This window comes from Vanderwaltozyma polyspora, genomic scaffold (genome assembly GCF_000150035.1).
Source record: "Vanderwaltozyma polyspora DSM 70294 KpolScaffold1065 genomic scaffold, whole genome shotgun sequence".
Classification (NCBI taxonomy): Eukaryota; Fungi; Ascomycota; class Saccharomycetes; order Saccharomycetales; family Saccharomycetaceae; genus Vanderwaltozyma; species Vanderwaltozyma polyspora.
The window spans coordinates 1-13,282 of record NW_001834660.1 but is presented as its reverse complement, the minus strand read 5'-3'; the positions used below and the strand labels follow the sequence as shown (position 1 = coordinate 13,282).

Genomic DNA, 13,282 nt, shown 5'->3' with positions numbered 1-13,282 from the left:
TACTTATCGAACCCTGTTGTTGCAGTCGTATTTAGTTTAAACCCAACTTCTGGCGCACAATATTCTGGAGTACCGACAATTGTAAACATTCTTGTACTTCTTGAACTATTACAAATAGTCTTGGCAATTCCAAAATCAGCTAAGACGATTTTTGGGTAGATAGTATCTGGAGAACAAAGCAGAATATTATCTAATTTCAAGTCTCTATGAACCACGCCATTTTGATGTAAATAATGGAGAGCCTTTAATATCTGATAAACTATCAATAAACTTTCAGTCTCAGATATTGAACTCAAACAATCGGATTTAGCCAAGTATGAGAATAAATCACCACCAGGTATCAAATCTTGGAAAATATAGAAGTTACCATGTTATGTCATTAAACGTATGATGTACTTTAATGATATTCGGATGATCAAGATTCAATAGTATTTTTGCCTCTTTATCTAATTTATTTGGCTTTAATTTAATAATTTTCACAGCGTAATTTTCCTTATGATTAACAAAAGTTTTGTTAGTATCTTTAAAAGCCACCATTACATGTCCAAAAGTACCCACACCAATAATTTTATTTGAAACTTCCCAATTACCAATTTTACGTTGAAACCCGAGTTCTTCAACGGTCTTAACATCATTTCTTGAAAGGTAGCAACTCTTGAATCTTACCATATAGTTATTAACCATGATGATATCTCCATCATTTAACATGTAGGCAATGTCTTTTTTCAAAGGACAATCGTCATTTAAATAAGTCCCATTCAAAGAATAATCCTTCAAATAAAACATCGGCGGACTATTATCATCAAATAAAATCGACCAAACAATACAATGCAGAGAAGACACCTTAGGGTCATTTATAACAAAATTACATTGGCCAGGACTCCTTCCAATCTTAATAATAGAATGTTTATAAATACATATCCTTTGAGACACGCCATGCAAACCAACTTTGCCAACTTTTTTAGCACTGTCGTTGCCGCCAACCAGTTCCAGAACCCCTAATAATTTACCTGACATCGCCAATCTACCAAACCAAAATATACTTATAAATAGAGTCGCTATTTATATTTCTCAATACTTCTTCTGTTAAAGAACTTATTCCATATACTGAAACAAAGATTAGCCGCCAATTGCCTACTATTACCACCTCCTAAAATAAAAAGAATATGTTTTATAAGTTCCCACCCCCCCAAAAAAAAATTATGAAATACCGTCGCCTATTTATACTTTTCCACAACCAGAAGAGTGACATCGACAAAACGACAGTGCTCTAATAGATGTTAGATGTCATAAAAGAGGAACTGAGATCTTGGCTGTATAATTTATCTTTGAGATGACAATTGTTATGTATTTGGTAGCTTAATGAAGGATTAGAATCTTGTTACGATTGCAAAGTCTAATACTTTTTAGTATCTTTATATAAGGGTAGAGTTAGAGTTAGAGTTAGAGTTAATCATTTGTTGCATGGTCCTTTTCAGCGTGGATGTATATAACTGAACCAATTCGATTACGAAATAATAACTCAGGATTATATAAATTGTCAAGAGATCAAGATCAAATGTTGCGGTTGGAACTGTCAGGAATGTGTTGTTTCTCAATGCAGTGTCATTTCGTTCTCTTAACTATTCTTAACATCACCAAGCGTTAAAGATATTGGTATCCTCGGGATGAATTCTGTTACCAATTCAAGGTAGATACAAGAGGCATATAATTATTGGGATACCATTGTAAGATGATAAGTGGTAACAGTTACTCCCATTTTAACAGCTTCTGACTTTTGTTGTTTGTTGTTTGTTTGGCCTTTCAAACAACATGTTTTTGAGGGGCCAAACGTTCATTCTACCTTCTTAATTACAGCCATTTGGGAGGATGAAGAGGGCAGAGAGAGGGAGAGAGCCAGTAAGGATCGAATGGCAACAGGAGAAAGTGCGTTCTGTAATGGCGCTAGCATCCTGTTACTTAGATTACCAAAGCTTCTCTATCATTTTGCTTTTTTTATTTGCTTTTTGGTCATACTAAGGCAAGAGAGAAGCCTAGAAATCAAACAATGAACTAACTTTAACTAACTGGGGATGGTTCTATCTATTTCATGGTCTCACTCGATGTTTTTGCTGCTTGTTGCGAAATCAAGTTGCTTTTGGAAACAGAAATAACTACTATCTTCCCACCAACCTTCACCCCCCCCCCACGCTTCGATTCGTCTCGAAGATATTTGAATATTTGGATATATATACCATACCATTCACTTTTATCTGTTCGAGTGTTTATCTCATTTAGCTCATTTTTTCCCCCTTTGTACGTTTGATATTTCTTCTGCTAAGCACGAAAAGAGACCCTATTAACTGAAAAAGCTATTTGATTATAACTATAAAAAAGTTTCTTTATTTGGTGAGTGATCTTTTTTACCATAAAGTATAAGCAAAGTAAAGATTATAAATACCAAAGATCAAAACTTATATCATCATATATTACAATCCTGTCCAATTATGTCAGCTCCAGAGACCCCTTTGCATTGCAAGCCTGATGACCAGACTCTGCTAAATCGATTAAAAGAAGTCGATGATACTGAAATATATGATTTGAATTTAAATCCAGAACTTGAGGGTAGTAATATAAACTTAGCCTTAAATGATGATGATGCCAATAACCAACAACTTTCAAACCAACAAAAGAGATCTCGTGAACCGGTGGATGAAGATATGTATGATGATGTCGATGATTTTAAACCAAGAATAAATATTAGTTCCCCATTTTCTTCTAACAGTGTATTGAATGAAGTGAAACAGGGGTCTGATTTAGAAGGAAGACATGCCAGGAGATTGTCTTTACCACAGCAATCAAAATTTATAAGTTATTGTGATGACCAATTAATGCATATCCAACGCCGATTCATACAATCCAGAGGTTTAAACTACAATAATGTAGGTTACACCGATTTGGTACCTTTATTAAAAGACTTAAAGGCATTGATAGATTTCATTTGGTATTCAATTGATGGTGTGCCGAATACTGACTACTTACTAAAACAAGACTTATATGAATTTGAAAAAGAATTTGATGTACTAAATTCTGAATTACCAGAGGATAAATCTACTAGTTTTGGTCAAGTATTCTACTTGCTAAGAATCGCAGATGATCTAATTGACTATTCTGAAAAATTCGACATCACACTACTTTCACTAGAAGCACAATATGATACATTATCCAAATTATTCAAATTACTGTTTATCCTAGACAAAATTTTTGCAAGGCTAATCAATGGTACTGTTCCTGGGAAGATTAAAATCTCAGGTACAGATTCAGTTAGATTATGTGGTATAGCTGAACGAACAAGAATGAGATTACCAATATTCTTTGAAAAGCAGAATATCCAAGGATATCATTATGAATTAAGTAAAGTATACTTGGAAAGTCTGGAGAGATGTTCAATATAATGAAGCTTTTCAAATGATCATTATTCATATAAAGTTTTTGCATAATTATAGATATAGCATTAATGACACCCCTCTATAATCTAATGAAGTTATTTAAGTAATTAAGTAATCGAGTAATAATGGTATTTTTTTTTAATAAAAATATCTGTATGTATTTCTGAATATTATCGTTTACAAATTTAGGAATTATATATATTATATGTCAATTATTGCAGGCTTTTAACATATACCTAAATGTAAACATCAATGCTGGACAAATGAACTTTACTCAGATGAGTTTATTACATTTGAGGATGCTAGGTTAGGTTGATGCAACTTATCCTCTTTCAAATTATCATGCTGCTGTTGCTGTTGGTGCTGCTGAGGATGAGATTGTTGTTGATGTTGATATTGATGTTGATGTTGGACATGATGTTGGTGTTGATATTGATGATGTTGATGTTGAGAATGATGCTGCTGAGGTGAATTAGTTTGCGGAGTAGAAATATTTTGGGATGCAGCTGCCAATGATACTGTTTTATAGGAACTTAAATCTAATATAACTGTCACGTCCTTTGTAATCTTAGCTAAAGATGCTAGGTTGGGTCTAATCTCATTTAGAATAGGCATTTCTGCCATAACTACCTTTGTATTACCTAAGATAGAAATGATTGACTTCAAAAATGCATTGATGTTTTCCCATGTTTTTAATTTTTCAACGTTAGTTAAATACTTTGAGCAAATACTTTCATCATTAGATGAAAGTAACTGCAGTCTTCCATTCAATATTTTAGCCAATTCCATTGATTGCCTACAGGTTTCTGCTAAATCATGTATCTTATTAGTTAACGATTCAGTCAATTCCTGTTGCCCGTTAGAACTGGCTATTGCTGTTTTTGAAATAGCTGCAGTTAGCTGATCATAGACAACTGTGACCACTTTAACAACAGTATTTAATGTTTGATATAGTTGACTGTCGATATCATGCTCAGTTAAAGTTGATGTAGCAACACTAGATGGAGTTACAAGTGACTGCAATCCGGTCCCTGCAGTATTACTGCTTGATGCAGTAGATACGGCATTGTTCGATATAGTCTTTGCCAAGCTTCCAATTGTAGAGGTACCAGAAACAGGAGTTGGTGATCCACCCTTTTGGGATTCAGCTTCATTCTTTACTGATTCTGAAAATTTCAATTCACTAGGACTAGTTTTAACCCTAGGAGAAGACTGTCTTGTAACATGTTCAGGAAATCTGACCTCAGCAACAGAATTTTGATTACCACTTGATGTGATACTGCTAATACGAGTTTGATTACCGGATGGCATACTCCATAACGAAGAGCTTGTATTCGCAACCGAGACACTAGGAGAATGAGAGACCAACTGTCCAGAAGGAATATTTGTCGCAGAATTTGTTGTCCCAGATGCACCAGTATTTATGGAACTTAAAACTGAAGGAACCATCCTGGATTGAATAGTATTACTACGAGCCCGCATTAAATGTTTTGCTGAAATGTCATTCGTATTTCCACTATTTAAGGCACTATGAATGCCTAATGAAGTATGCGTTCTAGTCAATTGAGATGATTTCTTAGAGGAGGAAATGCTTTCTGGTGAAATAAAGCACCATGCATTATACATTTCACTATATGTCGTTAGTAATGTCATGTAAAACATTCTTATAAAACATAAATCATCGTCAGCAAAGAAAGCTTTGAAGATTTTTTAACAACAAACTTATAATTTACTAAAAATTCCAATGATTGAGATGCAGAGGCTAATAACGCCTTGTCATTAGGTGTTTCACATCTTCTGATTTTTCCAACACTTCGACTAATTGATCAATATGAGATCTAACAGAATACACCAACGAAACAACATTACCCGCCACAGCTTTCTCTTTACAAAAAGATGCAATNTTACGGACATTTTGTTGGCATTCTGTGAAACAAAATAAGAGCTTCCGGCAGGTTAATACAATTTCATCATGCCCTACCGTAATTACATTACTCGTAATAGTTTCTTCAGGAAGTACAGAAAGACGCTTAAAATAATCATTATACTTTGTGTGATTATAAAACTCATTTGATGATTGATTATCATTTTCTGAAGAGTTACCAATGGCATTAGCATTTGAACCGGTGCCTGTGGACGAATTGGTAATGGAACCGGTATGATTAACACTTGTATATGCAACTGTATGAGAGGAAGAATTTATGAAATGATCTACGTCAGAGTGGTTAACTGAACTTGAAGATGATGAAGAGGAATGTGAAAAATCTGCAGAGTCACTACTGAGACCAGGAGATAATGCATTTATAAATCCCATTCTTTTAGCAGCTTTTGACATTTTTGTGGATTCTGAATTTCTTACAGGCGGATGGTCTCTTAAATATCTTCTTGTAGCGATAGCCCAATATTCCTCCCTTGTAACATCATCAGTCATTGGAGTATATTTCTTAATTAGTTCTATCTCTTCTTTTGGTATTAAATTCCCTTCGATTTCTAAAATGCTTAAATTTTCCAACTTTAGAATTGGTGTCAATTCTCGTATTGAAACTAGGTTATTATTTTTCAAAGATAAAACTTTTAAATTTCTAGACCATAAATCTGATATTTCTCTTGGTAAAGTTTCAAGATTATTCTGAGAAAGATCTAATATTTCTAACTGCGGACATTGTAACAAAACGGGTGGAATTTCTGTGAACATGTTCCCATGTAAATCCAGATATCGCAAACTAGTCAAATCTGAGAATGAAGGTGGTAACGTCAATAACTTATTCTTCCGTATAGATAACTTTTCGACACTACGTAGAAGTTTTACATCTTCGGAAGAAATAACACTAATATTTAAACCTATTAATTTAATAGTGGAATTAAGATCATCTCTTTTGGATAGCTCAGTAGTGATAATACTGCTTAGTTTCGATCTCTCTCTTGTTGGCAAATACAAGGATCCAGTACTACTGCTCATAGCACTATTCGTAAGACCACTATTGTTCCAATTGTTACCGCTGGAAGCTCCAGAAAGCACTGGCTGATCGCCCGACATAAATGTATCAAATATTCTGGCTTTTACAGCAAACAGAAAATTTTATAAACACTTGCCAAACTATTCTAGTGATTACTACCGGTCGTGTAATACAGTTAACCTCCTTGATCTATTGAATACCTCTTATCAAATCAATAAAAAATACACTTCAACTATAGTTCATGTACTTTTTATAATCTTATTTCGATTCGAACGAATTTCCAATTCGACTTTTTTCCAACACTAAGAGAAATTCGTGAAAGCCGGGTAACATACTAAAGCCGTCCTCAACCCAAAATTGAAATATTACCAATCAGCTGGCACGTGACCAAGTAGATCTCTTGATGCTAATATATAATTTAGATGTGTATGTGTATGTGTATGTATAACTACCAGAAACTACGTCATTATCAGTAATATTAACCAATGATGATAGTGATGGTATATTTTTCCTAAAGCAGATTTGGAAGGATCTAAATGGGAATGTATTATTCATTTCTTAGATTAATTAATTAAATTTGTTATATCTAAATACGGGTTTCCTTTTTTTGTCTCTGTAGAAAGCTCAAGATCTGGCAACAAGCCAAATTGTATTTTACCGATTCACTTAGATTAGCTCTAAACAATTTCCGTCACTATTATTATTACTTTAATTATCTTGTATCTGTCATCTTTCGAGTATTTGCTGAGCATTCCATACATTTACTTATCTCCGTCATTATTCACGTCTGAGTATACCAAAACCATACTAGAACTATTGTATTTACATTAAATCAAAACATACACATATTTGAACCATTGAAAAGATATACACCCATCTATATTAACATCAATATTAACATCAACATTTATTAGTTTAAGACCAGAGAGCATTTCATTATTGTCGTTTTCTTCTCTCTCGATTCAATACTAATTCATCTTTTGTACTATTGAGTAATTAATTTGGCAAATATATCAATACATATTGGGTGAATTGTTAAATAATTGAAAAGCATATTTATTAATGATAATGAAATCATAATCATATACTTATTAATCTTAAGTAACCTTTCACCTTCACTTCCAGTTCCCCATTCTTAAGAGACATTTTGTTAATTCATTACTTACCCTACCTTAATTATCCTAATATAACAATATATAAAGCACCAAACTAACCACAACTAAAAAACCAGATAGATGATTCGATGATGGTGATGTTTAAAGAAGGCATCAATCCAGATTAGATTCAGTAAATTTAAACGACCCTCCACATCAGACAGGTCGATGATGGATTCTAACAGAAGGCAGTCGTTAAAGCAGAGAAATTTATTGTTAAGTATGCGTTTAAATAATAATAATAACAATAACAATAACAATACTACAAAAGTTAAGAATATTAGCGGAGTAAAGAATAATAGCAATGGTAAGGTATGGAGATTATCTTATTCTCCTAGGGGTAAAAATAATCATCATAGTCATGGTACATCGTCAAAGATCCCTTCTCCTGTAAGGAATAGTGCCAATGCTACTACAATTGCAACAACGACAGTGGCGACAACAGGATCAATACCAGCTTCATCAACATCTTCACAGATTAAAGGTAGATTCCCAATGGTAGATTTAAAATTAAATGATTTTGAAATTGGTAGAAAGTTAGGTAAAGGAAAATTTGGTAAAGTATATTGTGTTCGTCACAAACCTTCGGGACTTATATGTGCATTAAAAGTAATGAATAAAATGGAAATTGTTAATTTCAATGTACAAAAGCAATTCAAAAGAGAAATTGACATTCAATATCATTTAAACCATAAAAATCTAACCAAGTTATATGCGTTCTTCCACGATTCAAAAAATGTTTATCTAGTTATGGAATACCTAATAGGCGGCGAGTTATACAAATTATTAAAAAAAAATGGGCCAATGAATGATATTACAGCTTCAAATTACGTTTACCAAATGACTGATGCTTTGAATTATATGCATAAAAGAAAAATAATACACAGAGATTTAAAACCAGAAAATATACTGATAGGTTTTAATAATCAAATTAAATTGACAGATTTTGGTTGGAGTATATATAACCCAAATAATCAGAAGAGGAAAACTCTTTGTGGAACAATTGATTACCTTTCACCAGAATTGATAAGTTCAAGAGAGTATGATGAAAATGTAGATGTTTGGGCATTAGGAATACTCACTTACGAACTAGTAGTAGGAGCTCCCCCATTTGAAGAAGATACAAAAGAACAAACCTACAAACGTATAGCAAAATCTGATTTAAAATTCCCTCCCAATGTGTCTTCAGAAGCAAGGGATCTCATTACGAATTTATTAAAAGTTGTTCCATCAGAAAGGTTCAACCTCCAACAAGTAATGAATCATCCATGGATCGAAAAGAATAAACCATTTTGGTAATACTCATATTTATAGATTGCATTACATCATGACGTGTTGTTTTATTCCTAGATCCATATTTTTTTTCACATATGTAGCTGGCTTCATATAATCACATACATACCTTCAAATAATCACATACATACCTTCAAATAGAGGCACTAGAATTTAAATTCTCAAGAGTTTTGCAATTGTTTATATTATTCAAACAATCCCCCAATAATTTAAACTAATTATACAAATCGAAGATATCTTTATTCTATTAAAGGTTTATACAAGTTCAGCTGTCATCTTATAGTTATTGTTGTCATTTATCATCATTATATACGTAATATCCAAATTTTCCAACGAAGACTTCATTTCGAATTTTTATATATCAAAGAAAAGAAAGCCATATTAGAAACAAGACAAGAAGAGGTGAACTATTTAACACACATTTGCTTTATGATTTATAATAGAATCATTCTATCAGACGGACTAAGTGAGAACTACAATGGCTAGAGATAACTTGACTCAACTTTTGGGCCAATTGAATGTGCAATCATCGAAAGATGAACATTCAAAGGTTCAAGAAACTTGTTTAAACTTATTGGAAAATCAATGTGCTAACGCTGCTGACGTATTAAGACATTATCTAGTGGCATGCATCAAGCAAGACAATTATCAAAAAGCATTGGATGTGTTAAAGAAATTTAAGAAAGTTGATGAATCAGCTGGCGATTCTTTGATTTTAGAAAAACTATACATTTACTATAAATTGAATTTAAAAAACCAATTTGAGAGATTGTTTGAAGGTAGTGTATTGAACAAATTGGGCTCATTAGAAACTGTTGATGTCAATTCTGAACGCTTAAGAGGTATTTTACATGTTAGAGCACAATTTTGTTATAAAAATGGCAAGTATGATGAATCATTTAAAATCTATCAATTATTGGCTACCAAAAATAACTCAGGCTTAGATAATGTAACTGAATTAGCTTGTAATGAAAGAGTTCCATTGACTGCGTATCCAGATCTTATTAAGTACAGTCAATTGATAACTAAGGTAAATGACAATTCTTATGATTTATTGTTCAATGAATCTATCATTTTATCTTCTAATGGTGATTATACCTCATCAATTTCCTTGCTAAAGAAAGCTTTGGATATGGCTAAAAAGGAGGACTACCAACTTGATATTGATACTATCGAATTGCAGTTGGCTTATGTTCATCAATTAAACTATAATAAGTCAGAGGCTAAAAGTATCTTAAAATCCCTACTAGAAAGATTAGATAAAAAATCTCCATTATCTTTGATTGCAAAGATGAACTTACTGTCATTCAATGATTTTTCAAAATACTCTGATAATTTGAACTTACTACTGAGGGAACTGAACTATGATAGATTGGTATCCTTAGATTTACAAAATTTGACAAATAAACAGTGGAAGTCTATTCAAAATAATTTATTGTTTTTAAGGTTATACAATAATAGTAGCATACAAAGTAAGGATTCTGTTTTGTCTCGTACTTTACATAATTATCAAAAAGTTGTTAATGACTCTGTAAATGAAACATACGAATCACAAGCTAAAAAATTATACCATAATGTCATCACTTCAATGCAAAGTGGCATTGAAGGAAACTTAATTGGTCAATTATTATTAAGTCTTCAATTACAAATTGTGGTTAAAAATTGGGATAATGCTATTAGATTATGTGAATTATTTTTGAAAAAATCATGGAATACTGTAGTAAAGATCAGTGAGAATGATGCCACTGTCTGTTACGCACTTTTCGAATTATACAACTTAGTTAATAGATCGTCATCAAAGGCTGGGCTACTTCAAAGGATTTTATCAAGTAAATCTGAATCATCAATTGCAGAAAATGTAGCATTTTGGAAGCATGTAGGTTTCCAATTATTATCGATTGGTCAAGTCAATGAAGGTACTGAATTATTACAAGAAATTTTGAATGATCCATCATCAGTTCAAAACATCGAATTTAATGAATTGATTGAATCGATTCTATCAAAGGAAGAATTTTCTAAGGATAAAGGTATATCGTTAGTAGAAGATATCGACACTGAGAAATTGATCATTGATGGTGTCTCACCATTGGAATCTAGTTCGTATGCTACTAAAGTTTCAAAATCCAGTAAAATCCAAAAGAAAAAGCTAGCACATAAAGAAAAGAAGAAAGCCAAAAAATTGGCTAAATTCATGACAAACCGTGATGCCTCAAAAACACCAGATCCAGAAAGATGGCTAGCATTGATTGATAGATCAACATATAGACCAAAAAATAAAAAGCAATTGGCTAAACAAACCCAAGGTGGTGCCATGAACAAGAAAGCAGAACAGTCTCTTGATATAACGAAATCTAATGTTCCTAAGAAATCCTCAGGTCCTAATAAGAACAAAAAGAAGAAAGGCCGTAAATAGGCTATAAAGAAGAACTTAATTAACTATCAATAGTATAAGTATTATGACATTATATAAATATGTAATTTAAGTCTGAAAAGCCTCCGATGAATAAAGAATGAGATAGTTTATATAATTAAACAAAATTTCTGAAATTATTGATATAATTAATTATAATGTACATAGTATGTTGTTATTTAAGTGATTTTATTTAAATAAGAGTACAACTGTTTTCTTTCTTTTCTTTAATAAATTGTGCTTTAGTATGATAGGAAATTAGTCTATATAATGCCAAATGGTACAATGTTCATTTCTTATTAATGTTTCAATAGAATCCCGAACAAATTTAAAAACGAATAATGCGGAAACCATTCAAAACCCAAAAAGATCGAGAAGGCAGTTTCATGTGAACAAAGTATCTTCATCTCTCAAGTATTCACCAATATCAGATTGTCTGAATGCGACAATAGCAGTTGGAGCTAAATCTCTTGATTCTGAAGTACTCTTCGCACTTACACCGAAACCCAATGGGTTATCATTCATGGAAAAGATAATAACACCAGCATGTTCTGGGATATCATCAGACATTTTACCTACATGAGCTTTTAAAACATGGTTACCATATAAGAATGGCATTTCACCATTTGGTTTAACCCAAATCTTATATTTTGCATACTTGGCTAATATAGTTAATGAAGTAATGTGTAATCTAAATTTACCAGTTTTTGTAAATTTACCTAAACAAATACCCAGAGACATCAAGTTAGGTCTAGCCACACAAGTAGCTAGCTTAGCAACATGTTCAGACACATAATAGACTCTATCTTTTTGTAATCTAAATACATGAGGTTGCTCTTTGTTATCTACTAGATATGAAATATTTCTACCTATATAACCAGCCAATTTCTCAAAAACGACTTTAGTTTCTTCTTCTGTAAGTTGTCTCATTTTTCCAATACCACTTGAAGAGCTGCTCAATCAATTATAATAACTTAATCAATGGGCTTCAATCCAACAATGTTATTATATTCATCAGTTACTTCTAATCCTCCATCTATTTTAATGCTGTTAGCAAAATTTTGATGGCGATGAGATGAGCTTTAAATTTTTCACTTTTGATTTGTATCTACGGAAATGTGTATATATGAGAACGCTATATATTCATAAAACACACAACGTTTAAAATGACAGCAATAAATACTACTAGATCTTAAATCACGTGATTAACATTATAATAATAACTATGATGAGGGTAACATTTGAAGATGACAGTAATGAACATTGTCGTGGCCAGATAAAACTGTTCTGTTCTAGATATACCTCAATGCCAAGAATAAGAACTTCCATAGATAGATAATATTAATAAACGTGATCAAGAAGTAAATTATATTGAATGGACCCTTCAATCTTCTAGAGAAATTAGTCTTGCATCAGAATATAAGTGTCATGAAGAAGATAATTTTCTCTTAAGATATTGGATTCCTAATTGTATGAATAGGTGTGTGTCCTAGTTGATTAAGTTGCTTTATCCTGTTTAAAATTTTAATCTATGAATTAAGTCCGGGGGACTCGAGAGATACAACGTTCAATTGATATAATAACACATAATGAAAACGATATCTCCTCCCTTTTGGCCTATTGTATAAGAGCAATTTATTGCAATCAAGCTTAAATAGAGGACTCTCTAAATAAGTTATTCGAATATATGAATGCATTATTTAGAGAGAGGTCAAATTTAATATGTAATCTAAATCAATTGGGTCAATTCTGTCTAAACACAGTTGAGGAATGTGAAAACATTGATCATTTCATAAGTAGCCAGAGCCCTTTAATACTTTTGCCTTTGGACCCTATTTTAAACTCAAAATTTAGGAAAAGTATCCCAAATATTTGGGGATTGATCGGGAAATTTCACCAACAATTTTGCCAAAATCGGGTCTCTTTGGAAAACATCAAAATCATTTTCACCCTTCGGGAAACTTTTTCCCAAGATTAAAGAATTTGGGTTCCCTCCCTTTAAACAAAAAATTTAAAGGGTTAACCTTTCCATGTATGCCC

General features: G+C 32.3%; 5 protein-coding genes and 1 further gene across 4 annotated transcripts, besides 5 other annotated features; 3 read left to right on the top strand and 3 right to left on the bottom strand.

Annotated features, from left to right (window-relative positions):
• Positions 1-1,017, bottom strand: part of MEK1 (serine/threonine protein kinase MEK1) — a gene marked incomplete at both ends in the record, with an annotated part of 1,506 nt that extends 489 nt beyond the window's left edge.
• Positions 3-365: a sequence feature (this is one fragment of gene Kpol_1065p6, which is interrupted by a gap, the other fragment is Kpol_1065p6f2~contains possible frameshift sequencing error~similar to Saccharomyces cerevisiae MEK1 (YOR351C); similar to AA sequence:UniProtKB:P24719).
• Positions 367-1,017: a sequence feature (this is one fragment of gene Kpol_1065p6, which is interrupted by a gap, the other fragment is Kpol_1065p6f2~contains possible frameshift sequencing error~similar to Saccharomyces cerevisiae MEK1 (YOR351C); similar to AA sequence:UniProtKB:P24719).
• A 1,469-nt stretch (positions 1,018-2,486) lies between these two features.
• On the top strand, positions 2,487-3,434 carry TFB6 (TFIIH complex subunit TFB6; the record flags this gene model as incomplete). The annotated part of the gene is made up of 1 exon (XM_001644800.1): positions 2,487-3,434. One exon carries the CDS (start codon positions 2,487-2,489, stop codon positions 3,432-3,434), a length of 948 nt encoding a protein of 315 aa, XP_001644850.1.
• Positions 3,435-3,698: 264 nt separating this feature from the next.
• Positions 3,699-5,138: a sequence feature (similar to hypothetical protein; correction of possible frameshift sequencing error~similar to Saccharomyces cerevisiae SOG2 (YOR353C)).
• On the bottom strand, positions 3,699-6,465 carry Kpol_1065p4 (the record flags this gene model as incomplete).
• Positions 5,141-5,191: a sequence feature (similar to hypothetical protein; correction of possible frameshift sequencing error~similar to Saccharomyces cerevisiae SOG2 (YOR353C)).
• Positions 5,194-6,465: a sequence feature (similar to hypothetical protein; correction of possible frameshift sequencing error~similar to Saccharomyces cerevisiae SOG2 (YOR353C)).
• Positions 6,466-7,707: 1,242 nt separating this feature from the next.
• On the top strand, positions 7,708-8,838 carry IPL1 (aurora kinase; the record flags this gene model as incomplete). Its single annotated transcript, XM_001644799.1, has 1 exon — positions 7,708-8,838. One exon carries the CDS (start codon positions 7,708-7,710, stop codon positions 8,836-8,838), a length of 1,131 nt encoding a protein of 376 aa, XP_001644849.1.
• A 472-nt stretch (positions 8,839-9,310) lies between these two features.
• SRP72 (signal recognition particle subunit SRP72) lies at positions 9,311-11,245 on the top strand (the record flags this gene model as incomplete). The annotated part of the gene is made up of 1 exon (XM_001644798.1): positions 9,311-11,245. The coding sequence occupies one exon, from the start codon at positions 9,311-9,313 to the stop codon at positions 11,243-11,245; it is 1,935 nt and encodes a 644-aa protein (XP_001644848.1).
• A 381-nt stretch (positions 11,246-11,626) lies between these two features.
• NIP7 (ribosome biosynthesis protein NIP7) lies at positions 11,627-12,172 on the bottom strand (the record flags this gene model as incomplete). The annotated part of the gene is made up of 1 exon (XM_001644797.1): positions 11,627-12,172. One exon carries the CDS (start codon positions 12,170-12,172, stop codon positions 11,627-11,629), a length of 546 nt encoding a protein of 181 aa, XP_001644847.1.
• Between the last annotated feature and the right edge of the window lie 1,110 nt (positions 12,173-13,282).